Source organism: Gopherus flavomarginatus, chromosome 17 (assembly GCF_025201925.1).
Source record: "Gopherus flavomarginatus isolate rGopFla2 chromosome 17, rGopFla2.mat.asm, whole genome shotgun sequence".
Taxonomy (NCBI): Eukaryota; Metazoa; Chordata; order Testudines; family Testudinidae; genus Gopherus; species Gopherus flavomarginatus.
In genome coordinates this window covers 17,696,509-17,723,717 of record NC_066633.1, presented here as the reverse complement: position 1 = coordinate 17,723,717, position 27,209 = coordinate 17,696,509, and the positions used below count along the sequence as shown (strand labels likewise).

Sequence of the window (27,209 nt, the reverse complement as noted above, 5' to 3'; positions counted from 1 at the left end):
AGCTGTCTTCCCTGGAAAGCAATCTGGCTAGCAGGTCTGTCACACCATGAGTTTTCTTTCTGTTGACTAAATGCAGACTGGGTCTGTGGATTTCCCATTGTTGAAAACAAGGACCTATGCTTTGAAGTTAGTGTGCTACTTCATTTACAGTCCAGAGGTTCTAATCCTGTTTGATGAGCAATCCAAGTGAAGATATACACAATGCATTTAGTTATAGCCATTGAAACCATCTTTCATTAGTTTTCATGCAGTTTACACATCAAGTAAATTCTCACTAACTTACACTTTTGATCTAGGGTTAATTAAGTACAGGGATAGATATAATGTAAGGCAATAGCAACCAAGAGGTCAACTCAGTGTAAATGTAATTATTGGGGCATATGCCATATACATGTAATGTGATAACAGCTCCCTTTGCTCTAGTCTAACAAATGAATTGGCCTAAGCCTACTTAACGTTTCCTTGATATTCACACACAAGTGAATTGGCCTATGGCTTTGATCTGAGGGGGTCTGTCAGCATCACACAAGGTGGTTAAGCACTGGAGCAAATTACCTAGAGGGGTGGTGGAATTTCCATCACTGGAGGTTTTTAAGAACAGGTGAGATGAGCACCTGTCAGCAGGGATGGTCTAGATAATACTGAGTCCTGCCTCAGTGCAGGGGACTGGGCTAGATGACCCTTTGAGGTCCCTTCCAGCCCTCCATACCTGTGATTGTCTGGGGATGAAATTCACTTCCATGCAGAGAACCAGCAAAAGGCCTAAGCCCCACTTATGCCATATCTTGAGGAGTGGAATGGGATTAAGGGATGGCTAGGCATTGTGCTGACCCAGTGCATGGGGGTGAATTTCACCTTAGTGTATTAGGGGCTATGTGGTTTGAGAAGGCAGCTTTCTGTCTACTCTTTCCTCAAGTCTGTTGTTGGCTTTAGGTTGGTTTGATCAAATCTGAGCAGTGCAAGATCAGCCCCTGTGTGGATGATCACGTAGGTTATCACTGAGTAGGGATCTGCAGGAGCCAGGCCACACATAGTTGGGAGGATCTGATTTTATCCAGGACAATGCTGGCAATGGTCAGTTTATATCACTTTAGCTAGATCAGGACAATTAAAGCTGTACAATGTTTCGGTGTAGACAAGCCCCAAGGGAGTTAGGCCCTTAGGTGTTTTGGAAAATCCCACTAGGTACCTATCTGCATCTTTAGGCACCTAAATATCTTTGAAAATCTGGCCCTAGCTCCATTCGTCCCCTTTGAAAATTCCAGCCTACATCTGCTAATATCAGCTGGGATTTTGAGTCCCAGGGAGTTGAATCCCCATGGCAGTTGGGTGCTTAATTCTCTTAAGTATCTTTGACAATTCCAAGCATAAAGACATGTATGTCCTGCTAGTTCAAAAATTTAAGTTGATAAAAATTTAATGGTAGTAAACGTACTTGGAAATAACCAACCATGAAATGCATGACTGATTAAATCCTCCTCAGCCTAGCTGTGAGCAATTCTGGAAGAGAATGAGAAGTTTAACCAATTTTTAACAAACAGGGAAAAAAGAAGCCTAGCACACACCAGCAAAACTAAAGAGTTGCCTTCTAAGGCGCCTGTAAAGCAAAGGTGTGTTCCTGTGCGAGGACTATTCTGCCTCTGGCATTAGGAGACAGGCCCAAAGCCCCTTGAAGCCAACGGGCATTGTCCCATCAGCACTGATGAGCTTTGGGTCTGGCCCTAGGTGAAGGAGGAGCTACAAGGGTTCTGCTTGCGGTGCTAATGTGACGATGGGGCTGTAACAGATTTCATCCCTCTCAGAGTAATTCACTGTGTTCATGGATCATGTTATTTCCTGCAAGATGAATTTGTAACGTCTCCCCTGGGATTCCATCGCTCATTCCTGGTCTAGTAAGACAACGTGTGTATGTGTCTCACCCTGGAGCAGGCTGCAATACATGAGGATGTCAGACATCGATGGAGAAGGGCACTCGGTTCTGGAAGGCCTGAGAGAGAGGGCCCTGAGCTCTATGGCCCTCTGAGCCCAGGTGACTAAGATTAAGCCATGCATGTTCTCCGATTGGCCTGGGACTCTGCCCTCCCTTTCCTCACCAAGAGCTCAGTGATTTATGGACCTTCCAGCCCATTGCGCTCCCTTTCAGGTTCTTCTCTGGACAAAACTGTTCCCGTGACACAGCAGCTGGGAGGAGGCCCAGCTGACACCCTGGGGTGGGGTGAGGGTTTGGAAGGTGCTTGGAGACGTTCAGCTAAAAGGTGCTATACATGTGATCTGCCCTTTGGGCATGTTGGCCCCGATCTAACGCCCATTGAGTTTTTCCCTGTGACTGGGCCCCTCATCAAAGAAATGATACAACATCCAATTCAATTCTGATTTCATCCACACAAGCAAGTGAAACTGGAGTGGGGGCCCAATAGCTTCTTAGGGGCAGGACTGTTTAACAAAGAGGAGGGGCTGGATGGCTCAGAGGACTGGTGAGTTTGGTCTAGCTCAGGCACATTCTTATATAGCACCCATCACCATGGTATCTGACTGCCTACAATACACACAGGTTTTTGACGAAAGTTCCAAGCTGGCCCAGGTTAGTATTTGTTCAAAGACCTTTCCTTTCTGAGGCCTCTTTGAGGGGCAGAACAAAATGAACTGTAGGGGGAAGGGGGTCTTAATCTGGCTTCTCACAGGTGCTATCCACTTCACAATGGTGTAAAGTGGGCATGGTAGGCTTAACTGGGTTACCATGAGTAGTCTGTGGAAATTTCCCTCCACTCTGCCATGATTCAGTTGAATAAAGCAGCAAGTTCCCAGCCTGCAGTCCTGTGGGTAGGGGTATTTTTGTTGCACTTAGCAGTCCCTTTACCAAATCCTCTTTGTTAGCAGTCTCTTGTCATAGAGGCCAAAGACTGAATGGAGCACAAGGACTGAACCCCTCTGTTCCTCCCAGAGAGAGCCACTCCAGGTCAGAGATGAGATAAGCGAGGGGAGCACTATAGTGGAAGCTTGCACGGCCTCTGCCCATGCTGTTCCTTGTGCATGGAAAGACTTTCGCTCCTCAGCGCTGTAAATCAAACACCTTTCTCCATCCCTCCATTCACTTCAGATAAAAGGGTAAAGCAATGACTCAGGGATTTTGGGAGACTCCATTTCAGAGGCTGCTCTGGGCTGTGATTTGTTACAGCAACAGTTGGCCTTTCTGTTTGGATCCTTTCCCCGCATCTGTCTATATTAAATATACTATAGATGGGCTCATCCCTGAGATCTTCTATGTCCTCTTTGTGCTGCTCTTCTTGCACAAAGGGGCTCTACAACGGACTTGAAGGCCCAGCTGGACATTCCTCCACTATAGAGGGAATCCCAGAGTAGTCTATAAGTGGACCTATGCCTTCCTCCTCCTCCCAGAATCCATCAGGAGGAGTGTTTTGGGGGTGTGGATTGAAGGGGTGTGGCAAGAGTACTATGAGTTCCAGCAATCCTTGTGTAGACATCAAGCTTGCAACACAACTTGCTATGGAACCACGGGGACACCCACTTTATCGTACGCCAGTGAAATGTGGGTGCCAAGGAAGGCCGACGAGCGGTGGGTTGATGTTCAGGAGTCTCGTCCTCTTCATCAGCTACTCCCTGTCAAGTGGCAGGTCAAGGTCAGCAATGAGGATATTCGTCGCCAAACCCAGCAACTGCCTCCATTGGCACTGGTTCGGTTTCAGTGGCTTTCTGGGTCCAGCCGTGTTGTTAGGAGAGAACGTGGACAAATTATAAAGTGTGTTTACCAAGGAATGCTGCTATGCGGCCCATGACCACATAGTCACCAAAAGCATCAGTGGCACAATAAGATTGCCAATGGCAGACAAACATGGAGCTTCCAGCCACCTAGGGACCTAGCTAGAGATCAATTCGGGTGAGGCTTGATTTGCAAGGAGACTACGTCCGTTTGGGATTTGCCCTGATGATGATAAATGCTTGAGTAGCCATTGCAGTTGGAGCATAGTTTAGGGCAACTATGAGGTTTCTCTAAACAATGCTGGGAGCTGCTCCAGCCCCTGGCTGCCCCCTGGAATTGGTGAATCACAACTCTTCTTCTTTTTTTTTTTTCTTTCTCTTCTCCTCTGCTGTGTGCATGTCTGCTGCACACAGCGCAGGAGGCGGCAAGGTGCAGCAGAGGTCGGAGTGTTTTTATTCCAAGCTGAATGGCAATTTCTCTGCTGCTGTTTCTGTGCATGCATTGTGCAAACGATCTCCAGCAAACATGCACGGCTGTTACAAATATCCTGTGGCAGGGGCTGAGAGACACACGCCTGTTTCCTCTTACCCGCCTTCACCTTTTTCTGAAATCCCTAGGCCATGCCAGACACTCTAGTGTAGCTCCCCACCTCCGGAGGGATGGTGCACTCAGCGACGCAAGATTCATCTCCCCCACATGTACTCAGTGATTCCAGAGCATGCACCCACATTGGAATGCATGGGGGGCTGTGAGCAAGTCCCTTCACGGGTGTTACTCAGGGTTTCCTTCCTGGATGATGAAGAGATGATGAAGAGATGAGGGAGTGTGGCTGCTTGTCCTTCCATTAACAACAGCTACTCACAGTGGCTAGGACTTTCAAAGGAGCTTATGGGGTGGGGAGGGGTTCAGGTTCCAATTCCCATGGAAAGTCAATGGGATTTGGGCGCCTAACTCCCTTAGGCTCCTTTAAAAATCCCAGGCTTCCTGCACAGCATGCATTGTCCCCTTGAACTCTCACTAAAGTCAATGGAAAGGCTCCTATTGACTACAAAGATGCTTTGATCAGGCCCTTGACAACGGCTAGGAGTTAAAGAGTATGTCTACACTGCAAAAAACCACCTGTGACAGCGAGTCTCAGAGTCTGGATCAACTGCCTCACGCTCATGGGGCTCCGGCTATGGGGCTAAAAGCACAGTAGAACCTCAGAGGTACGAACTCCAGAGTTACGAACCAACCAGTCAACCACAAACCTTATTTGGAACCAGAAGTACATAAATCAGGCAGGAGCAGAGACTCTCCCCCCAGAAAGCCAATACAGTACAGCATTGTGTTAAATGTAAACTACTCAGAAAAATAAAAGCAAAGTAGCATTTTTCTTCTGCAAAGTTTCAAAGCTGTATGAAGTCAACGTTCAGCTGTAAGCTTTTGAAAGAACAACCATAGCATTTTGTTCCTTGCAACAAAGCCCGTTGCCAACTCTGTCCACATATCTATTCAAGGGACACCATCATAGGACCTAATCACATCAGCCACACTATCAGGAGCTTGTTCACCTGCACATCTACCAACGTGATATATGCCATCATGTGCCAGCAATGCTCCTCTGCCATGTACATTCACCAAACCGGACAGTTTCTACGCAAAAGAATAAATGGACACAAATCAGACGGCAAGAATTATAACATTCAAAAACTAGTTGGAGAAGACTTATTTCTCCAACTGGTTTTTGAATGTTATAATTCTTGACATCTGATTTGTGTCCATTTATTTAAGCACCAAACTCTCATTGAAATCAATGGGAGTTGGACACCTCTATATCTTTGAGTCTCTGGGCCTTAAATCTGTGCCACATCAGTGTGAAATGCTAAGTCAAATCAGAGTTGGCCACTCATTTTACCCCAGCAGGAGCATTTTACTCCTCTGTTGCAGAGAGGTACATGGGCCACATAAGGTTTACAGTGACACAGAAGCAAATCTATTTACATATATGATCCCTCCATCATCTTTGTACCTGTGAGATAGGGAAATACATTATCATTATTTTAGGGGTAGGGAAAGTGAGGCACTAAGAGCCAGATTTTCAAAGATGCAGATAGACACCTAGTGAGATTGCCAAAAAAACACTGCAACAGGTTAATTTCACCGGGCACCTATTTGAATCTTTGGGGCCTAAATGCTTCTGAAAATCTGGCCCTAAGGGACCTGAATAAGGATCACACAAGGAGTCTAGTAGCAGAGCCAGGAATTAAACCCAAATATCCAGAGTCCCAGTGAAGTGCCTGTCCCGCAAGACCATCCTTCCAACCTACTACAGCTGAGCTACTGCTGCTGGTTCTTTCATAGATATTTGCTTTGTGCGTAAGGTTGTTATGCTTCTGTACGCTCTATATCTTATGGGCAGAGGCAGCCACTGTGCACACAACACAAGCTGGAATCAGGTGTTTGCTCTAATCCCGCACGCAGCCAGTCACAGCTATTCCCAGCCTCACCTGGCTTTAGGGTGACCAGATGTCCCAATTTTGGGGTCTGTATCTTATATAGGCTCCTATTACCTCCCCCACCCCCATCCCGATTTTTCACATTTGCTGTCTGTTCACTCTACCTTGCTTTGGTGAACAAGGCCAGGTCTACACTCCAAATGTACACCTGTATAACTACATCACTCTGAGCGACGCAGCTATACTGACCTATCCCCTGGTGTAGATAGCACTATGTCCACTGGAGGGTCTGATAAATGGGTGGTGGTGGGGGAGTGGGGGGCTCCCTTTTGTGGACACCCAGCCAGCCAGTTAGCTATAGAAACTCTCTTGGTAGTTGTTCTCTACTTGCTTTGCCTGTACAGGGTTAAAAAGCAGGGGTGAAAGTAACTTACAGGACTTACCGGTACTGCCTGAGTCCTGAAGGGGGCATGGCCTCAATAGGAAGAGGCGTGGCCTCTCAAAATTTAAAGGCCCTAGGGCACCAGCTGTGGCTAGGAGCCACAGGGCCTTTAAATCAATCAGGAGCTCCCAGCTGAAGAGGTGACTGGGAGCCCCCCGGGGCTCAGAAGCAAATTAAAGAGCCCGGGGCTCTGGCCGCCAGGGGGAACCCCGAGGTTTGCAGGGCTGGGGCAGGGATTTAAAGGGCCCAGAGCTCCTGCCGCTGAGGGGAGCCCCGAGCACTTTAAATCCTGGCCCCAGCCCGGCCGCCAGAGCCGTGGTCGGTATTCAAAGGGCTCTGGGCTGCCCGTAGCCGTGGGGAGCTCTGAGCCCTTTAAATCTAAGCCGCAGCCAGGATTCAAAGGGCTCTTGAATCTACCCATCCAAGGTCAGAGAGAAGCTGTATCCTTGGGAGTTTAATACAAGCCTGGAGTGGCCAGTATTAATTTTTAGAGTCCTTATGGGCCCCCACCTTCTGCACTTGAAGTGACAGAGTGGGGATTCAGCCTTGACAGAGGGTTTCTCCCCTGGGCATAGCTACTACCTCTCATGGAGGTGGACTGACTATGCTGATTGCAGAAACTCGCCCGTCAGCGTAGCTGAGTCTTCACTGAAGCGTTACAGTGGCGCAGGTGTAACGGTTTTCAGTGTCGACCTGCCCTAAGAGTTTCTCTGCAGAGGGAGCCACACAACCCTCAGTACACGTGCCTTAGAGACCTGGCTGTAGAGTCATTTCTTTCACAATGAGGAAAGGTCACTCTGTCCCATTCACGCTGTTTTGTGCGAGTGTCACAGTGTATTTTCCTGGTCTGCAGCACTCGTAATAAGCACCCAAATTAAACGGAGCCCTTGAAAACTTTCAATGTCTCTGAGCAACATTAATAATGAATGAGAGTTATAGAGCATCCCTTCATCTAGCCACACATCTCTCAAAGCATTGAACCATCTACATATGCTGGGCCTATTTTATCCATCACTGAACTGCGACCGCCTGATGGCCGCGGCTGTTTAATAGCGCACAGCACTGTTACTCAGTGGTTTGGGACAGAAAGTGAAAGCCAACGCATCCACACTGAAAACACAGGGGGAGTTTTTGTAGCAGTGAAAACATTGTTAACTAAATGGAATGTTTCCAGGTGAACCCCTGTTCTTGCGGAAATCACCAGGGAATTGGTAATGGTGATAAGCGCTCAAAGCTTTGTGTTTGCCTATTATAGGAAAGACAGCACTTATTAACCTATAATAGGTTTTTTTGCTGTATCATCCTAGTATTTAAGAGCCTGATCCAATGTCCACTAAGTCAATGGAAAGAATCCCAATTACTTAAGGGGCCCTAAAGCCACATTTCTTCAGTCTTGCACAAAAGATCCAACAGTACATATTTACAGGTTGCAGTTCATTCCCTGAACTGAACTGGCACTGCCGATCAGTGGCTTGTCACTCATTTGGCTGGGAGTCCCTGGGATGCCTAGCACCTGCCACTAAATGCATTGTTAATGGCAACATCTGAGATGAGGGCCCCAACCTCTGAGCTTGACAAATCCCAGAAGCATCAACAGGTAGCAAATCAGAGTCTGGGAGATTCTGCTTGTTCCCAAAGGAGGATTTGAGCTTCAAAATCACACCTCTTGCAAAGGAAAGTGGGTTCAGTCACAATACAATTCAACCTATGGTTATATCTATTAATCTGCCCCCCTGGCTTAATCTACCCCCTGGCTGGTATCAGGAAATTAGGAACTGAGACTGTTATTGGCACCCTCGGATTTAGCATGGGCATCTGAAATTCTGAGTCCTACTGAGTGCCAAAGGCACTATGCCAGCTTAGGAGAGTCCATAGAAGGGATGCCACCTGACCTGGTTTTCAGATGGCAGTCATGATTTGGATTGGGCTGTTTCATATAGTACAAGCAACGCCCACAGGATACTGAAGCAGCCTTGTATTATTTCCATCGCAATTTCACGATGCAACAGATTTGTCCTGGGGAAAGGTGACAACGGTTCACAGCATGAGTACAGCCTCCTAAAACTTCTGTTAGCAAGTCTACTCTCTCCATCACATATTGATCCAAATTTACCCCTGGTGAAACTCTGGGGGCTGCAACTGAGTTACACTAGGGCTAATGAAGTTGTCCCATGGATCACAAAGTCTAGACTGAAAAAGGGAGCATTCTTTCCCACGTGGAGTCCACCTTTGAGCCAGATCCTCAGCTGGCATAAGCTGAAGTCATTGGAACTACTAGTTGAGGATCTAGCCCAATCCTTCATTTGACCGTGTCAAAATTCTCCCTATACATTTTCTTAATTTTCTGTTCTTTTATTTAATTTATAAATCTAAAATACCCTGCAATGTTTACAACAATAACAAATAAGTATCAATTATCAATCAATAATAATAAGCATTAACAATTAATTACTAATACTTAATCATTTACTTGCACTTATATAGTAGTTTCATCCCAGGATTGCAAAGTTATTTACATTAATGAATTAAACTTCATGAGAGGTAAGGGATATACAGCGATCACTTCAATTGCTATTAAAACACAACTAACCCAGATATTTACGGGTTGAACACAGCAGCTTTTTTAAAAGGCAGAGAGCTGCACAATACGACAGAAGAAAAATAGTATATCCAATTGAAATGTGGGGGACTTTAGGGAGGAAGAATGTAGTTACCTGAGCTGGAAAGAGGCCAGACACTAGGACTAGCATCCCATCTCTTACAGAGAGTGCCTTGGGATCTTTAATGACCGCATGTTTTGGGACAGGGAAACATTTTTGTACTGGCTCTTTTTAGAAACTCAAAGCAAAGCAAAAAGGAGACGAAAGAAAGCTATATTTTTTCTTGTTGCAAAAAGATCTCATGATCCATCGGGATGGAGGGGCAGATTCAGCAAAACAGTTATGTGAGTGCTTAAAGTCAAGTTACCATAGGGGAAATGGCAGAGAAGGAAGGAAAACTGGAAAAAAATGCTTCTATTAACAAATCATTTTGTTTAATTTTAAAAAAGTGAAAAATTCCATGAAAAAGGCCAAAGGAAATGAAAATCTTTTCATTTCAGGCAAAGCTATTCGCAAAAAAAAAATACCAGCCATGTTTCACTGTGCACTCATTCCCTGGGAACTGCACTGATGGGATTTTAAAATCATATTGAATACACATCATATTGTGAATCATTGTAACTCTGTTTGTATTAATTGCATGTATCACGTACGGCTGTAGCTTTTTGACTAACAAAGGGCTCAGTCATGAGCCTGGCTTCACGACCATCCTACGGAGGGGAATAAGGGGATGACAGAAACCCTTTTACTCTTGTGCATGGGCTACCCACATCACTAAACCATCACAGGGCTGTACTTCTGACAGGTGGGCAAGGAGTGTGTGGATAGAGGCTGGGAGTGGGCAAAACCTGTACTCCATCCCTGCATTGCAACAGCCAGTCCAGCTCAGCTGTCATAGAGAGGGAAGTAATGCACTTTAAGAAAGGGTTGGTGCATCTAATTTCCCCCTGGAACAGAGCGGAAGCAGGGACTGAGTGGTACCAATCAAGCCCGAGGCTTATAAAAATGTTCTTCCGTTCAGGGCTATGTCAAACTTCGATGAAGTTTCATATTAGTTAAATTAACGGTGGTGGACAGCCAGCACTGGACTAATAATGGGAATCAAGGTTCAGTATGAACTACGCAGAGATAGCATGTTTCTCCATAATACACAGTGGCAGATTCATGTAGAATATGGTGGGGTATAAAAACTGGGTTCAGAAACGCTTGCGACGCCAATTAATTCAAAATCTGTTGGAAACCAGGCCTTGAAAAGTTGGAAACTGTCGAGCCTGTCCCAGCTCCGACTCTCTGACTTTGGAAAGATGAGCTGGCCTGGTGCACCTGCTTCCGAATATCTGCGATGACAGTAAATGGCAGTGTTAGTCTAGATATCTGAAAAAGGCAATTATCCTGCAGGAAGGAAAACCCCCACCCTCCATATTGACTCAGGAGGAAGGAAATGTCAGCCTCAGATCGTTTGCTGTTGTATTGTTTTAAAGCTTTTTACAGCAGATATATGTTGTGGGTTCATCTCTAACAGGCACTAATTAAAAACATACACACGTCCCTTAAAACCTGCTGCTTCTAACAGATGAATGTCCAGGTGGAAATCTTCATTTTCCCTGACTCACAGAACAGCGTAGAAGGAATGGGATGATCCTGGACCAGATCCACAGCCCACTGAAGTTAATGGAAGAATTTCACTGGGCTTTGGGGCAGTCCATTTAGAGTGGGAGAGGTGTGGATGGCTCCAGGGAAGGAGAATAGGGTAAGAAGCTGCTTTAAATCTGGAAGGGGCGCGCAATGGCTGAAAACTGTTAGCATTTGACAGTTGTTCTCTGGCCATGTATGAAACGATTTGGTGGCCACAGCCCACTTTTAAATGCAACTGGGAATCCTTGTTGGCAATCGGCACAGAGATGGTTTAAGGACTGACAGCCTGATCCACCTCATTGACTTTAATGAGAGGCGATCAGTTGCCTTTAATGGGAGTTACATCAGACACTGAGCATGGAATCTGAATTCCCTTCTTGTCCCCCAAGATCTGTGTAGTGAGAACGGAGAGGTATATTGAGGGGGCAGGGCACATATGTGTGCTTGCATCTCTATTGCCATTTCTGTTCTGTAGATCACATGAATCTGCAGCAGTCTCCAAACTTGGTTCAACATACAGTGTTAGGATCAAAACCTTTCTCCCCATCTTTCCTTCTCTCTCCTTTTCATTGAAGTGAATTCGGTGCTGGATTATAGACTCATAGACTCATAGACTTTAGGGTCAGAAGGGACCAATATGATCATCTAGTCTGACCTGCACAAAGCAGGCCACAGAACCCTACCTATCCACTTCTATAACAAACCCCTAACCTATGTCCGAGTTATTGAAGTTTTCAAATTGTGGTTTGAAAACCTCAAGCTGCAGAGAATCCAACAGCAAGTGACCCATGCCTCATGCTGCAGAGGAAGGCGAAAAACCTCCAGGGCCTCTGCCAATCTTCCCCGGAGGAAAATTCCTTCCCAACCCCAAATATGGCGATCAGCTAAACCCTGAGCATGTGGGCAAGACTCACCAGCCAGCACTCAGGAAAGAATTCTCTGCAGTAACTCAGATCCCATCCCATCCAACATCCCATCACAGACCACTGGGCATACTTATCTGCTGATAATCAAAGATCAATTGCCAAAATTAAGCTATCTCATCATACCATCCCTTCCATAAACTTATCAAGCTTAGTCTTAAAGCCAGATATGTCTTTTGCCCCCACTACTCCCCTTGGAAGGCTGTTCCAGAACTTCACTCCTCTAATGGTTAGAAAACTTTGTCTAATTTCAAGTCTAAACTTCCTAGTGTCCAGTTTATACCCATTTGTTCTTATGTTTACATTGGTACTAAGCTTAAATAATTCCTCTCCCTCCTTAATATTAATCCCTCTGATTATTTATAAAGAGCAAGCGTATCTCCCCTCAGCCTTCTTTTGGCTAGGCTAAACAAGCCAAGCTCTTTGGGTCTCCTTTCATATGACGGGTTTTCCATTCCTCGGATCATCTTAGTAGCCCGTCTCTGAACCTGTTCCAGTTTGAATTCATCCTTCTTAAACATGGGAGACCAGAACTGCACACAGTATTCCAGATGAGGTCTCACCAGTGTCTTATATAACGGTACTAACACCTCCTTATCTTTGCTGGAAATACCTCGCCTGATGCATCCTAAAACTGCATTAGCTTTTTTAACGGCCATATCACATTGGCGGCTCATAGTCATCCTGTGATCAACCAATACTCCAAGGTCCTTCTCCTCCTCTGTTGCTTCCAACTGATGTGTCCCCAATGTATATCTAAAATTCTTATTATTAATCCCTAAGTGCATGACCTTGCACTTTTCACTATTAAATTTCATTACTATTTGTTAGGGAAGTGGATTGGACTATTAAATTACTATTACTCCAGTTTACAAGGTCATCCAGATCTTCCTGTATGATATCCAAGTCCTTCTCTGTGTTAGCAATACCCCCCAGCTTTGTGTCATCCGCAAACTTTATTAGCACATTCCCGCTTTTTGTGCCAAGGTCAGTAATAAAAAGGTTAAATAAGATTGGTCCCAAAACTGATCCTTGAGGAACTCCACTAGTAACCTCCTTCCAGCCTGACAGTTCACCTTTCAGTACGACCCATTGGAGTCTCCCCTTTAACCAGTTCCTTATCCACTTTCAATTTTCATATTGATCTCCATCTTTTCCAATTTGACTAATAATTCCCCATGTGGAACCGTGTCAAATGCCTTACTGAAATCGAGGTAAATTAGATCTACTGCATTTCCTTTGTCTAAATAATCTGTCACCTTCTCAAAGAAGGAGATCAGGTTGGTTTGGCATGATCTACCTTTAGTAAAACCATGTTGTAATTTGTTCCAATTACCATTGACCTCAATGTCCTTAACTACTTTCGCCTTCAAATTTTTTTCCAAGACCTTACATACTACAGATGTCAAACTAACAGGCCTATAGTTACTTGGATCACTTTTTTTCCCTTTCTTAAAGATAAGAACTATGTTAGCAATTCTCCAGTTGTACGGTACAACCCCTGAGTTTACCGATTCATTAAAAATTCTTGCAAATGGGCTTGCAATTTCATGCGTCAGTTCCTTTAATATTCTCGGATGAAGATTGTCTGGGCCCTCCGATTTTGTCCCATTAAGCTGTTCAAGTTTGGCTTCTACCTCAGATGTGGTAATATCCACCTCCATATTCTCATTCCCATTTGTCATCCTTCCATTATCCCTAAGCTCCTCATTAGCCTTATTAAAGACTGAGGCAAAGTACTTATTTAGATATTGGGCCACGCCTAGGTTATCCTTAACCTCCATTCCATCCTCAATGTTTAGTGGTCCCACTTCTTCTTTCTTTGTTTTCTTCTTATTTATATGGCTATAGAACCTTTTACTATTGGTTTTAATTCCCTTTGCAAGGTCCAACTCTACATGGCTTTTAGCCTTTCTCACTTTATCCCTACATGTTCTAACCTCACTAAGGTAGCTTTCCTTGCTAATCCTACCCTTCTTCCACTCCTTGTAGGCTTTCTGCTTCTTCTTAATCACCTCTCTGAGATGCTTGCTCATCCAGCTTGGTCTACAACTCCTGCCTATGGTTTTATTCCCCTTTCTTGGGATGCAGGCTTCTGATAGTTTCTGCAGATGCGACTTAAAGTAATTCCAGGCCTCCTCCGCATTTAGATCCACAAGTTCTTCAGTCCAATCCACTTCCCTAACAAATTTCCTTAATTCTTTAAAGTTAGCTCTTGAGAAGTCAAAAACCCTAGTCCCAGATCTATTTTTGTTTATCCTTCCATCTAGTTTGAACTGAATTAGCTCAGGATCACTTGAACCAAGGATTTACAGGCCCACTAACCTCACTGACTTAGCCTTTGAGACTGGCAGAAGCTCATCCTGATGAACGCTCATTGTTCCTATTTAGTTCTCTAAATGTCCAGCCTGACTCATTGCCCCATGTCCTTTCTCTCATAGGAGACAGAGACAGGAAAGACATATGAGCAGATACTAATTCTTCCCTGCAGAACCGTGAATCACCGCCACAGCTCTAATTTTTCTATTATGGCAATAATTGTAGATGTAACTTACACTATGCAACTATACAGTGAAAGCCAATTCTGGTATTTTCAAGGGGATACTAAGAGAATTAGGTGTTTTCCAACGGGAGTTGAGTACCTAATTCTCTCAGGACCCTTTGAAAATCTCAGACCCAAATGGTCAGAGAAGTTCATAAATTCCCAGGCACTTTTCTGCATTCTGAGTTTAGGGATTCAGAGCACAGGCTTTGGAAGCAGTGTGATTCAAATTACATCCCAGTGTGACTTTTCATGCAGTGTGATCACATGCTGGCATATTGATGTTAACACCCACGGGGTCTCATGGTGCTGTGATGGGGCCAGATTTCAATGTGGTGAGATCATCCTGGAGTGCAGGAACGACGCAGTGCTACCGTGCCACGTTATCCTGTACCCCAGTATGCTCAGTAAACAGGCTGTAACTCTCCCCAGTATCCCAGATCCACTTGCAGCCATGGGAGGTCGTGAAGGCCCAAACCAGGAGAGCAGAAGGAGCTAGAAGAAACCCAATTATGTAGGGTTACCACACGTCCATATTTTCCCGGCCGTGTCCAGCTTTTTGGTACTCAAATCGCCATCTGGGAGGAATTTCCAAAAAGCCGAACATGTCCGGGAAAATAGGGAGCCATGGTAAGCCTAGCTGGTGGGTGCTTGTGCCCCCTGTCCCCATTCCAACCCATTCCCCAAATCCCCAGCCCCACCTCCTCCCCTGGGCGTGCCGCATTTCCCTTCCACCCCACTCCCTCCCAGGCTTGCTGCTAATCAGCTGTTTCTGCAAGCTTGGGAGGGAAGGGGGAGAGGCAGAGCAGCGGCATGCTCGTGGGAGGAGGCAGAGCGGAGGTGAGCTGGTGGGAGGATCGCAGGAAAGGAAGTAACACAGGGGGTGTGTGTGCAGAGGAACCGCTCTCATCCCCAGCTCACCTCCGCTCCATCTCCTCCCTGAGTGGGCTGCTCTGCTTCTCCCCCCTCCCTCCCAGCTGATTTGTGGCACGCTTGGGAGGGAGACGGGAGAAGCGGAGCGGTGATGGTGCGCTCAGGGGAGGAGGTAGAGCGGAGGTGAGCTGGGGCTGGGAGCACTCACCAATTTTTCTCTGTGGGTGCTCCAGGGCTGGAGCACCCATGGGGTTGGCACCTATGCCCACACCCCCTGCCCTGCCTGCAGCCAGCCCCTACCTCCAATCAGCCCCTGCCCTGCCTCCAGCCAGCTCCGCACCCCCTGCCTCCAGCTAGGCCTGTCTGCAGCCGGCCCCAAGTCCACTGGTGCCCTGCAGTTCCCAGGGCAGTAACCCTGCACACCTGCTTCAACGAGGGGGCAGGGAGCCGCGGGGACCCACATATGAGCTCATTTCTAGTGCAGGCCCAACTTTTTGAAAAAGGACTTCGGGTGGGGTTACCACCCGTCCGTATTCTCCCGGACACGTCTGGCTTTTTGGTTCTTAAATTGCTGCCCGGGAGGAATTCTCCTCCGGGGAAGATACGGCCCTAGGGTAACGTCCGGGAGGGCATCCACAACAGTGATGGGTTCCCCCCCCCCCAGCGGCCTCTTTTTTGACTGTTCAGCTATGGAACCCCTAGATTATGGGCTGGGGGGGCAGAGGGGAGGGTCCCCCCCAGTGATGGAGGGGGAGGGAGGGCCAGGCCCATGGGTGGGCGTGGCCAGATCTGCCCAGGGGCGGGGCTTGGGCCTCTGCAGCAACTGGGCGCCAGCGTGGTGGGAGGGGACTCGCGAGCCCCGCCCCCGGCCGCTCGCTCGCTCGCTGGCTGTCAGCTGACGGGATCACGTGACCGGCGGCGGCCCATGTGACCCGGCGGAGCCGCACCGCCCGCAGCCGCAGGTCGCGCCATGGCGAGCCAGTCGCAGGGCATCCAGCAGCTGCTGCAGGCCGAGAAGCGCGCGGCCGAGAAGGTGGCCGAGGCCCGCAAGCGTGAGTGTCCGGCGGGCCCGGGGCCCCTTGGCTCCTGCGTCCGCTCTGGGGGCCGCCCGGAGTCAGCGGCGCTGCCGGGCGGTCTCCAGCCGGGCTCCCCGCATCCCCTGTCCCGTGCCGGGGCCTGGCGCGCTGGAGCGGCGGCTTGGGGGGTCCCTGCCGCGTGGGAGGGGCGCAGGCGGCGGTGGCTGGGGGGGAGCCCGGGCGATCGGTAGCCAGAGCTGCGGAAAGGACCTGCCCTGCCGCTCCGCCCGCGCTGCAGACACGGTCCCTCTGCTCGGCGTCGTGCTGGCCAAGCCCGTCAGTGAGGTTCCGCTCCGGTAAACTGCGGCTGTGCCAGTGCCTGGGTCTGGCGCCGATGGCTCCTCCCCGGTTGAAGAGGGGATCGGTAGGAGATGCTGGTTCCCTCTCTTGCTTCCCTCCGGAACGGGCGCGTGGGCCTAAAAATCCTCTGAGACTTCCTCCGTCTGACAGGGCCGCGTACTCAGCCCCAGGAAGAACGTGCTGGGTCCTTAGGGGTCAGGCTGTGAGTCTGCCACGGGTTCTGGGACCGTCTGGGACTTCTGCAGCGGCTGGTGTGACTGCCCCCCGGGGCCGCTGCTGGGGCAGTCTCCGGCCACCGCCCCCTCCCTCAGCGCAACAGCCCCAGATGGTGCCTGCCCCCCCAGCACCCGTGGCACCTCTGGAGCCCCCCCCACCGGAGCACCCAAGATATAGTCGAGACTATATAGTAAAACTCATAGCCAGACCCTGGGCTGTGTATTTTTGTTTACTGTCTGTGACCTGTTTACGGCTTTTACTAAAAATACCCATGGCTAAATCTTAGCCTTACTTAGCAGGGGTGCTGGTCAAGTTATTAATTGCTAATTATCTGACATTCCTCTCAACTCATGGAACCTATTTTGATTTGTGCAACTGTAACTGTTTGTACATATTTGCCAGATAGCTTATGGAAACGGATTTCAGCTGATGTGTGGCTTGCAAGCTTTTTGCTTGTTATGATGTGGTTTGTCACCCAAATCATGTGGTATTTGATTGGATAACTTTGGCTCTTTAAACAGGAGATTAGCAGTTGATGAATAATACTCTTTCTGGTACAAATTGTTGGACAAATAATAATTTGGTGTAATCCATATAACTTTGGAGGTTTGTCAACATTTTCACAGACAAACTGGCCTCCCACATGTTTGTTAATAACAAACAATATGACCCCAGGAATAACAGAGTAAACCTGCTAGGTTATTTGTGGCATGGGAAAAAATCAACTTTTCAGTGGCAAATAAGAAAACTTCTATGGCTGGCTGTGGTGCGGGGGTCTTATGCCATCAATTTCTGCAGGCTTTAAGGTTTCATTTATTAAAAAAGTGATTCCTATGTTTGAAAAAAAAATCTTGCAGATATGAACAGACTGTAAACTGATACAGTGCAGCTTTGCTGAGTCTGCAGACAGGTGGCTCCAATATCATGCTGATGCTAATAGCTTTCTTGAGCAATATCAGGATGAATTAAGAGAGTGGTCAGTTATGTTGCTTTTCAGGATCCTTTGGGCAGTGGTGAAACTGATCACTATTTCACATGCTGCCACAGGCCAAGTTAATCCACCTTCCATTGTCCTAGTGATGTGTACATGGGGTGTGTGTTACGTGGGTATAACTATGTTGTTCAGGGGTGTGGCTGTTTTACATCTCTGAGGGATTTAGTTATACCAACCTAATGTCCTAGTGTAGATCAGGCTTAAGATCTGTGACTTGAGAGAAAAGTGTGTGCAGTGCAGTGTTTTGTATTTTTTTCAATACGCACACACGCACATGTGGCTGTGTTTTTGTTAGCGAGGACAAGGTCAGAGAAATGCACTTTGCACTTAAAGTGGAAGACAGCAAGGTTTGTGATGGTCCTTAGTTCCTGTGGGAGAGTTCATTACAGAGTCTTGGGCGAGCCCTGAGAAGGCTCTGTCTCCTGGGTGGATGTATAGGAAAGAGAGGGTGGGTGACGCTTCTCCGTTCCAGCAGCTGGAGAGGCATTGAAAGGCTTCAGAGTCATCAGGCAGCTGTTTTACCATCTAAAGATTCACATGAAAGATGGTACCACCAGGCAAGGCCCAGGTACTGATCTCTTAGCAGTTCCATCAACTAGGGGGCTGGACCAGTTTTACTGGCCAAATGCCAGCCATAATTGGGTGGCTCCTCCATGTTTATCTGCCTCTAGTTGGCAGGTTTACTCCCTTGACTGTCCTTAATGAAAGGAACATTGTATATGATGCTGACCACTAACACAGAGATTAAAAATGTGTGAGATCCTGGCCCAATCAAAGCCATTGACATAAGTGGTGCTAGGAATTCATCCATGGTCCCAGCCCTGAGGAGTTCAAGGTGTCCCATTTTTCAAGACCTGTTTTAAGGACCACCTCTGGCCTAGTAGCTTCAGCTTCTTACAGTGTTGTGTGGGAAGTGGATTCCTTTGGTTCAGTTTAATTATAGAAATCTTGAAGGGGAAAGGTTCATGTAACGGCCAACTCTCTTACGGCTGCTGCACATCTATCCTGCGGCAAAACTGAGATAGCGTGACCTTTCTGCCATGCAGATTCACAGTGCTCTGAAGTGATTTAGACACGTTCTGTGAACTGAGCCAGTGGCGGAGTGTTTTCTAGTAACATCTGCTGGGTTTGATGGCTATTCATTATCAGAGCTCACCAGTCGGCGAGCATGACAGTGGATCAATGGCACACAAGTGCTCTTCAGGCCCTTTTTGGAAGATATGGAAATACCAGTTATCTGTACAAACTTTGGAGGCTGGAGAGGGTATACTGCATTCTGGAGTTGACCTCCTGCAGTCTCTTCATAACTTGCTATAATTGCAAATGCTACAACAATTGTCATGGGAGTCCGATAGCTTGGGGGAAAGGGCTGTCACAATTAAATCTGGCCTGGCCACCTGGCGTAAATTATTAGTTAATAAGGCTCTTTCTTTGGAAACAGGAAAGAACCGGAGGCTGAAGCAGGCGAAAGAAGAAGCCCAGGAAGAGATTGAGCAGTACCGCCTACAGAGGGAGAAGGAATTCAAAGCCAAGGAAGCAGCTGTTAGTTTGTTAGATAATTTGCTGCCATCAAATCAGCCACCCGGCTCCATCCGTGTTACTTGCACTGAGATATGCATGCGATGATGCGGTTAGATCTCTGGGAAATCATATTTGGCTTTTGCTCCTTTTGGCGGAACGTTCCACATGGAGTGTTCTGTCCTTGAGCAGTTTCCATTAATTGCTTCTCCGTGCAGCCAGATGTCTTGGTTTGTGTTAGTGGAAAGGAGCCAGGGCATCAAAAAAAAGTCACATCTCGGAAGCTGGAATTTCTGCTTTAGCAGTAAAGCAGTTAATATTAACAAGATCGTACAACTGAGCAATGCTCCTGCAGTCCCATTCATAGAGTATAACGCTATAAATTACTCTGACAATGTGCATTAATGCTAGAAGTAGAGACAATGCTCATCTCCCTGCTTCCCGTACCAAATCCAGTTCATTCTCACAAATGCTGTTTGTTATAATGGTGCCTTGATAGAAGGCACGTGGGTCACGGATGGTATTTAATGCTAAAGTTTATTTGTCTGAAATACTGCTGGGACCTGGATTACCCTCACTTACTCCCATCGCCCAGTCGGGAACACTCACAAGCAGCCTACCAGCGTACAGGTCTCAACCTGAGGTGTCTGTGCTGGATAGCCTTAGTCAGAGGTGAAAGTAAGCCAGTACAGTCCAGCACAGCGTACCGGCAAGAGCCACTATGCTGTGCCAGACCGCACCGGCTTCCGCGGTGGGGATTTAAAGGCCCTGGGGCTCCCAGCCACAGCTGGTGCCCCAGGGCCTTTAAATCTTGAGAGGCCCCGCCTCTTCCTGTTGAGGCCACGCCCCCCAGACTCCAGCAGTACTGGATGTGTGACATCACCTTCATATTGATACACATAACAAAATTCATGTGGTGGGAGTGGGGCCGAGGGATTCGGAGTGTGGGAGGGGGCAGAGGGTTGGGGTGCAGGGGTGTGAGGGCTCTGGGGTGGGGATGAGGTTTGGGGTGCAGAAGGGTGCTCCAGGGCTATGGCGTGGAGAGAGATTGCCAGCCATGCCACCCGTGCAGCACAGAGCACCGGGTAAGGCTGGGCTTTGCAGCTGTGCTGCCGCTCAGAGGATTGCGTCGGTGGCGCGGTGAACTGAGGCTGCAGGGGATGGGGAGCAGCAGGGAAGGGCCCAGGGGCTAGCCTCCTGGGCGAGGAGCTCAGGGGCCCGACAGCAAGGGCCTGCAGGCCAGATATGGCCCGTGGGCTGTAGTTTGCCCACCTCTGATGTAAATAGAGCTTCCATTGTTTCTCATCACACCTTGCTTAATTTCACTGTAGACAGGTAGATTGCTGCCATCCCTCATGTTTTGGGGAAATCTTTCTCCCCCTTTGGTCACAGGCTGGAAAGCCTAATCTCAATGAGTAGCCATAATTCCTTGTGTAGGGTTTGTACATTCAGTTCGCAATGATATTAACCACCAGGGTGTCATAGGCTTTCATAAAAGCCCTCACTCGATACCATTTTCTGATACAGTAATGTTGTATGGAGTCAGTTGATTCAATTGTTCATCACTTGAGGTTCAGCCCCCCCGTCTTTATAGACAAGTGAACCTTTGCAATGGCTTCTTTGAAAAGTAAATCCAGACCAAGCTTTCTCTCCTGCTGGGTATAGACCGATCCTGTCTTCTCCCCTTCTTGGTAGTGTGAGGTCTGCCTCTGCCCTTTGTTAGCTTAATGGGTCTGTCTACATGATATGTAAATACATTCTCATTGTTTTTCAGGGTGCTTTGCAAATAACTCCCAGGTGGGGAAAACTCTGTTCATTTGTCTAGTGCAGATCTGTTTACCATCTCCCCTGGCATACCTTGTTTAAACACACTTTAGTAATCATTCCAGCATATGTCCATAACTCTTAATACCCGTTGCTTACGTACATAACACAAGAATACTAATGATCAGGGAGTTTAGTTTTCAAATAATACCCAACCAGTCCTGTTTTGTAATGGTGGTTACTATAGTGTGTAGGGTGTAAATACAGGGGTGCTTAATGTCACAGAGTTGGGGATTTTTGAAGAACATTGATGAATTTGAATTGCAGAAGTGCTTTACGTCTTAAATTACATTGTTGATAAAGGTCTTTGACATTTCCGTTTGCAATTATTTTATTATTGCAGTAGTGCCTAGAGAGCCCTAAACTGGAATTAGGGCCTCATTGTTCAGATATCTAGAGAGAGACACCATCCTTGCCCCCAAAAGCTTAATCTAAATATGTAAGACAGTGTAAGGATGGGAGGGGAAAACAGAGACAGAGAGAAGTGACTTGCCCAAGCTCACGTGTTGGGTTATTGGCAGAGCTGGGAAGGGAACCCAAATCTTTCCTGGTTCCCAGTGCAGTCCATGAACCACAAGTCCGTGCACCCAAGGATGTAACTCCTCTGCCATTCTGTATATACAGCTGAGCACAACATATTGTTTGGTTGCCAAGTAACCCTAAGTGGGCTTCTCTCTTAGGCTCTTGGATCTCATGGCAGCTGCACCACAGAAGTTGAGAAGGAGACCCAGGTGAAGATGAGCGCAATCCAGGGCAACTTCCAGAAGAACCGGGAGGAGGTGCTGAATAACCTGCTGATGTTTGTGTACGACATCAAACCAGAAATCCATGTGAATTACCGCATCAATGGCTAGTGCAGGAGGAGGAAGGAATGGGCCTGTGGAAGTGTTAGCAATAACAGCTATGCTTCAGATGAAGTGTACGGCCCTTAGTCATGCTATCGCTCTGTGTGCTTCTCGTAGAGGTGTTACATTATTTCAGTAAGTTGTAGGCCCCTCTATCTTGTTGGAGAGACTCTAGTTAACCTTTATATGGATCCAGAGCTTATCCAAAGATTTCATGGCCATGTCTCAAATATGCATTAAGTGTGATCTAGGTATTAAGGGGAACATTAACATTCCGTGCTTCTTGGTGGGTATTAAAAAAGCAGTTTTCTTTGCTCAAAAAAGGGGTACGAGATGCGGGACAGGTTTAAATTGCAAGCCTCTGAGTCTGTACCTATTAGAAAACACAGATCTGGTGTCCTCATAGAGTGGAGTTTGTCACTGTAGTGGTGTTGGTAACATTAAAACAGGGTTAAGACCAGTAAGAGGAAAGAAGGTCTGGGTGTGCAGCACTGGCTAGTAGTCCTCAGGAGCTTGTGAGTTACTGTGTTAAGACCCTCTATATATTCTACTGTTAACTTGAATTAGAAGCCTGGCACTATGATATTTGAAAGTAAAGAATTTATTTAACTCTGGAGTCTCTTCAGTTGTTTCTTCTTCTCCCCTCCCGTCCCCCAGCCTCTTACCTACTGTCTGTTATAGTAGCACCTAGTTGCTGTGTACACACATGGGTCCCTGCCCTGAGGAGCTAACAATCTAAATAAACAAGACAGACAGAGGGTAGGAGGAGAAACAGTCATAAAGAGACGAAGCAACTTGCTTGAGGTCACGCAGCAGGTCAGTGACAGAGCCTGGAATAAACCCCCTGTGTCCACTAGACCAGTATGCACCAGAGTTTCCCCCTAAAGAAACTCCTGGAAAAAGTTTCTTCCTCGATCACTTGGCGAAATGGAAGCTAGTCATTCTTTCCCTCTTTAGTCTGGAGGTCAGACACATGAATGCAGTAATTAACCTTTCTGTCTTCATACCCCACACTGATCTCTGCTGTATTGTAATACTCAGGTCATACTGATTTACACATCATCATTCTGAGCTTAAGACCAGCGGGGGACAAAATACTAGTCTTTGTCTGTCTCCTGACTCATAGTGAAATCTAAGTGCATCAGACCCCATTTAGATAGAAGCTTGTTTTGGCATCATCTCTCCATTAATTGGGGTGGTGATAATCCCTAATCTTGATAAAAGCTCTGTAAAGGGTGAGTAAGGGAGATCAGTCAGGCAAGGGCTGCTTTTGTGGATAGCAGGTCTATAATTTGAAATAAGCAAGAAATAGTCTACTTGATGCAAAACTCTTGCATGGTAGGGGACAAGAAATAACACCCTGCACTCAGAGCATTGTTTGTCAGAGGGTCTAAACACTCCTCCCTCACAAGGGTGCTTTGATAGCAGTTAGGAGAGAAAGCATCAACCCTACCTTGTAACCAATACAAACAATGACTTGCCCAAGATCGTGATGCAACAAGAGAGCAGATATTGCTGCCTTCCCAGTCTTCTGTCTTAATCGCTAATCTAAATTCTCCTTAATGGAATATCAAATATCTCCTTAATGGAAAAGCCTCTTCAGGAAATCAAGCTATTAAACTGGCTATGAAATTGAAACAACAAGCCCTACCCGTGTTGCATTGCAGTGGGCCTAGAAGGAACCAGGTCCGTATGAGGCCTAGAATTACTTAAGCCTCTCTCTCAGCGCCAGCTCCACTGGAATATAAATAAACCATCTCAATGGACAGGTGCCAGCTGACCTTAAAGGTGCTTGGCCCCTAGATTTAATCCATTAGTGTTGAAGCATTTGGTGGTGCTATTGCAATGTACCCTTCATAGAACTTTCAGCTAGCTCAACGCTGCAGTATGTATCTGTGGTTTCTCTTCTCTGGTAGACAGAGACACCCTTCCCTGGCACCACTTGTCAGTCTGAGAAATGATGGAACTCTCTTGCTGTACTAGTCTGGAAGGAACTCGTTAAGGTCTAGGTGCCCAGAGCTGCTTGGTGACTGGCTTTTCCTCCTCATTCATCCTCTAGGTTGAGGTGGATTATTTTCTGTTCCACTCCAGAATTCCTCTTTGGTTGGAAGTGTAAAGACTTCAGCCATAGCTCATGCTGAGGTTTTAATGCTTTTTAAGAACGCCAACAGCCTTTTGCGGGAACAGCATGCCAATAGGTAGAAAAGCAAAGTCTTATTACAAGAATTATCTGACTGCAGATGGGCACAGAGGCAAATCTCTCCAGTTTTTGCTCTCCAGACAGTTTTGCTTTGTTTGCAATGCAGAAGATTCCTTTGGAATGAAAGATGCATAAACCTTATCCCAATCCGCTGTGGGGAATGTCACCAGTGCAACTGTTGTTCACAAACTAGATTTCACACCACGTTTCATCTTAAAATTAGACTGCCCATTAGTAAAAGTGCTACAGGTTGCAATTTTATGCAGGCGGGGGCATACATTAGACAAAAGGTCTTTCACTTCTCAGATCTGATTCATCTAAAATTCCACCTTCTCCCTACTGACTACTTGATGAATACAGGTGTAACCTACACCAGCTGCTACCACAGCGTTTGAGAGCGAAATCTGCCTTTCACTGCTCTGTGTCAGTGGCAGATGGCAAATAGTAAAGCTGTGTGTGACGGGCTATAAACTGAGTTCAGGTAGTGGTTGAAATCCTGTTAATTCTAATAGCGATTACATGCCGAGATCAAGAACAGGGTTGTTGTTTTTTTTTAATAGACTTTTCTATGGTGCCTTCACTGTGGTATTTGAGCACATCACAAGCATTAATAAATAGCTGTATGGTATTTCTCTGATGAGGAAACTGAGAGCCAGGGAAATTAAGGTCATACAGTCTGCAGCAGAGCTTGGGAACAGAACCCATCCCACCTGCCCTCTGCTTATCTAGCATCCCTTTCATATGTCTCACATATGCTTCAGCAGTTAAACACACAAGCTGACACTCCACCTGTTAGTATATGTCTTGTAGCTCCTAGGAGCCCCCATCGTGGACCAGGACCCCATGGTGCTAGGTGCTGTACAAACACAGAACAAGATGGTCCCTATGCCAAAGAGCTTGAGTCTAAGAACAGTTTAATTGTGTGTGTGTCTGTCTGTCTACACAAGTGTGAAGTACCAGTTTCACATGCATAGGTGATAGCATGGAGAGCCCAAATCAGCCCTGCTGTGAGTTAGTGAACTTAGTTCAGTGTGCACAAGGTTACTTGGTTTGCTGACTCCTTGCCTTCCATATTCAGTCAACGCACAGCCTTGTTCTAACACACTTGTTACACAGTAGGCTGGTTAGAGGGAAAGGGCTGTTTCCTGCCCAGTTGCCAGGCAGCAAGATGAAAGATCAGTATCCTATCCTCTCCTCTCCTCTCCTCCTCCCCCACCCCCAAACATCAGCTCTCATCTCTGTAAGTGTCACTTTGGCCAAGTGTCGGTTTTCATCTGTCACTGATATATTGGTGCTGGGAAATTCTGCACTCGGGTCTTTGTTCGGAGGAGCTTCTGCGCTCGATAAGCCTGGGCAAAGGAAGTCCCTGGTAGCGGTGGTTCCTTGAAGCCTGATTCTCTTCCCTTACACCCATGTTGCACTAATGTCAGTGCTTCTGATTTACACCAGCGTGAGCATGATCGCGCTTCTGTTTTGGAGGGGAGAGGGAATTGGCTGACTGCATATGGAGGGCAATAGGCTGAATTCCTGTGGCTGCTATGGATAAGAGGGCTTTCTGGACAAGAGCGCTGGCACGTTCTTATACTGTGCTCGGTGCTGCTCAAAACACAACTAAAGACCAAAGACCTGGTTTGCAGCGATAACTTGGGGCAACGAGAACTGCAAGATGCTCGGCAATTCAGAAACGTCAGGCTCCAGCCCCAGGAGCTACAATTCGTATTTGCAAATTGTGCTCACTACCAGACAAATACACAGGAAGGGATAGTCCCTGGATCATAATTTATATAGCCTGCTTGGGGTGTGTGTCTGAGGGTACGTCTATACTACCCGCTGGATCGGTGGGTAGTGATCTGTCGAGGATCGATTTATCGCATTAAGTGTGGACGCAAAAAATCGATCCGCGAATTGACGCCCGTACTCCATCTCGGCAGGAGGAGCAAGCAGCGTCGACGGGGGCGTCGCGGCAGTCGACTCGCCGCAGTGAGGACGGCCAGGTACGTCGAACTAAGATACTTCGACAAGTTGGATATCTTAGATCGATTCCCCCCTCCCCCCCGCAGTGTAGGCCAGTGGATGTGAGTCTCTTACAGGCCAACTTACATAGTGACTTTTTAGTTCAAACTGTAGCAGCTCATGCTTTTAGCTCTGGAGGTCCCAGGTCAGTCCCCAGTGTGGCAGCCAAGATGGCGACTGTCACACTTACAATCTAATTAGACAAGATAGGAAAAGAGAAGAGGAAAGGATACAGCCCAGAGAGGAAACTGATGCTCTGCAGTATGGCACTTCATGATAAGGACAGAGACTGTCCCTACCCGTAAATCACTTACAATCTAGGTTACGTGGGACACAGCGAGCAGGGGCATGACAGCTGGGAAGGAAGTTTACACAGAAGATGAAATAGGGGCTCTTTTTGCAAAGTGGTCATTGGGTGTGTTTCTTTTAAGTAGGTGTATTAAGTTACCATAGGATGTGGAGGCATAAGCTTTCGTCTTTGATCACCATGGTTAGAGATGCAACTCGTTGAAAATGGTAAATATTAGGTATGAACATTTTTTAAAAGCCTAATGTTTTATTTTGTGTTTGAAATTTTCCACAGCAGTTTCCTGTAATTTTTTTTTAACACCCACCCCCTCAAAGTGCCTTTTGTCAGTTTTGAGGGAAATTTTTTTTATCCCATTTTTCTTCCTTCCTTTTTCCATTTCCGGTGACAAATTGGAAGAGAGAAGGAAAAACGGGAGACAGAGGAGGAAAAAAAATCGGAAATGGTCTCTTAAGAAACAAATATTTTGCCAAAATTGTCATTGAATCGAAAAAGCTAGTTTTCATCAACCAAAAATTTCAACCTGATCTAGGTGGAAAGTTTGTGGCGAGAACTTGACTTTGTGGCTGCCCCTGAACACAGAGCAGAGATTATAACTGTGCTGCCTGAAATGATGTACAGGTCTCGTTGGTTGTTTTTTCTTTTCCCCCTAGTGATCGTCAGCTTCTAAATTAATGTATCATTTGTAGGAGTAGTTCAGGTTATTCGAATGTTCACTGGCTTTTGCTTGTCAGTATTGAATTGC

The 27,209-nt window shown here is 46.8% G+C and overlaps 1 protein-coding gene across 1 annotated transcript; it reads left to right on the top strand.

Annotated features, from left to right (window-relative positions):
• Positions 1-16,098: 16,098 nt before the first annotated feature.
• ATP6V1G1 (ATPase H+ transporting V1 subunit G1) lies at positions 16,099-22,560 on the top strand. Its single transcript, XM_050926455.1, has 3 exons — positions 16,099-16,223; positions 19,199-19,299; positions 21,780-22,560. Exons 1-3 carry the CDS (start codon positions 16,142-16,144, stop codon positions 21,951-21,953), a joined length of 357 nt encoding a protein of 118 aa, XP_050782412.1. The 5' UTR covers positions 16,099-16,141; the 3' UTR covers positions 21,954-22,560.
• The last annotated feature ends 4,649 nt before the right edge of the window (positions 22,561-27,209 follow it).

What these genes read in the sequence shown, in the direction of transcription:
- ATP6V1G1 (XM_050926455.1), top strand. Translation starts at nt 16,142, where the DNA reads ATGGCGAGCCAGTCGCAGGGCATCCAGCAGCTGCTGCAGGCCGAGAAG. An exon ending in GGTGGCCGAGGCCCGCAAGC is followed by an intron (nt 16,224 to 19,198) that starts GTGAGTGTCCGG and finishes CTTTGGAAACAG; the next exon opens with GAAAGAACCGGAGGCTGAAG. An exon ending in TCAAAGCCAAGGAAGCAGCT is followed by an intron (nt 19,300 to 21,779) that starts GTTAGTTTGTTA and finishes CTTCTCTCTTAG; the next exon opens with GCTCTTGGATCTCATGGCAG.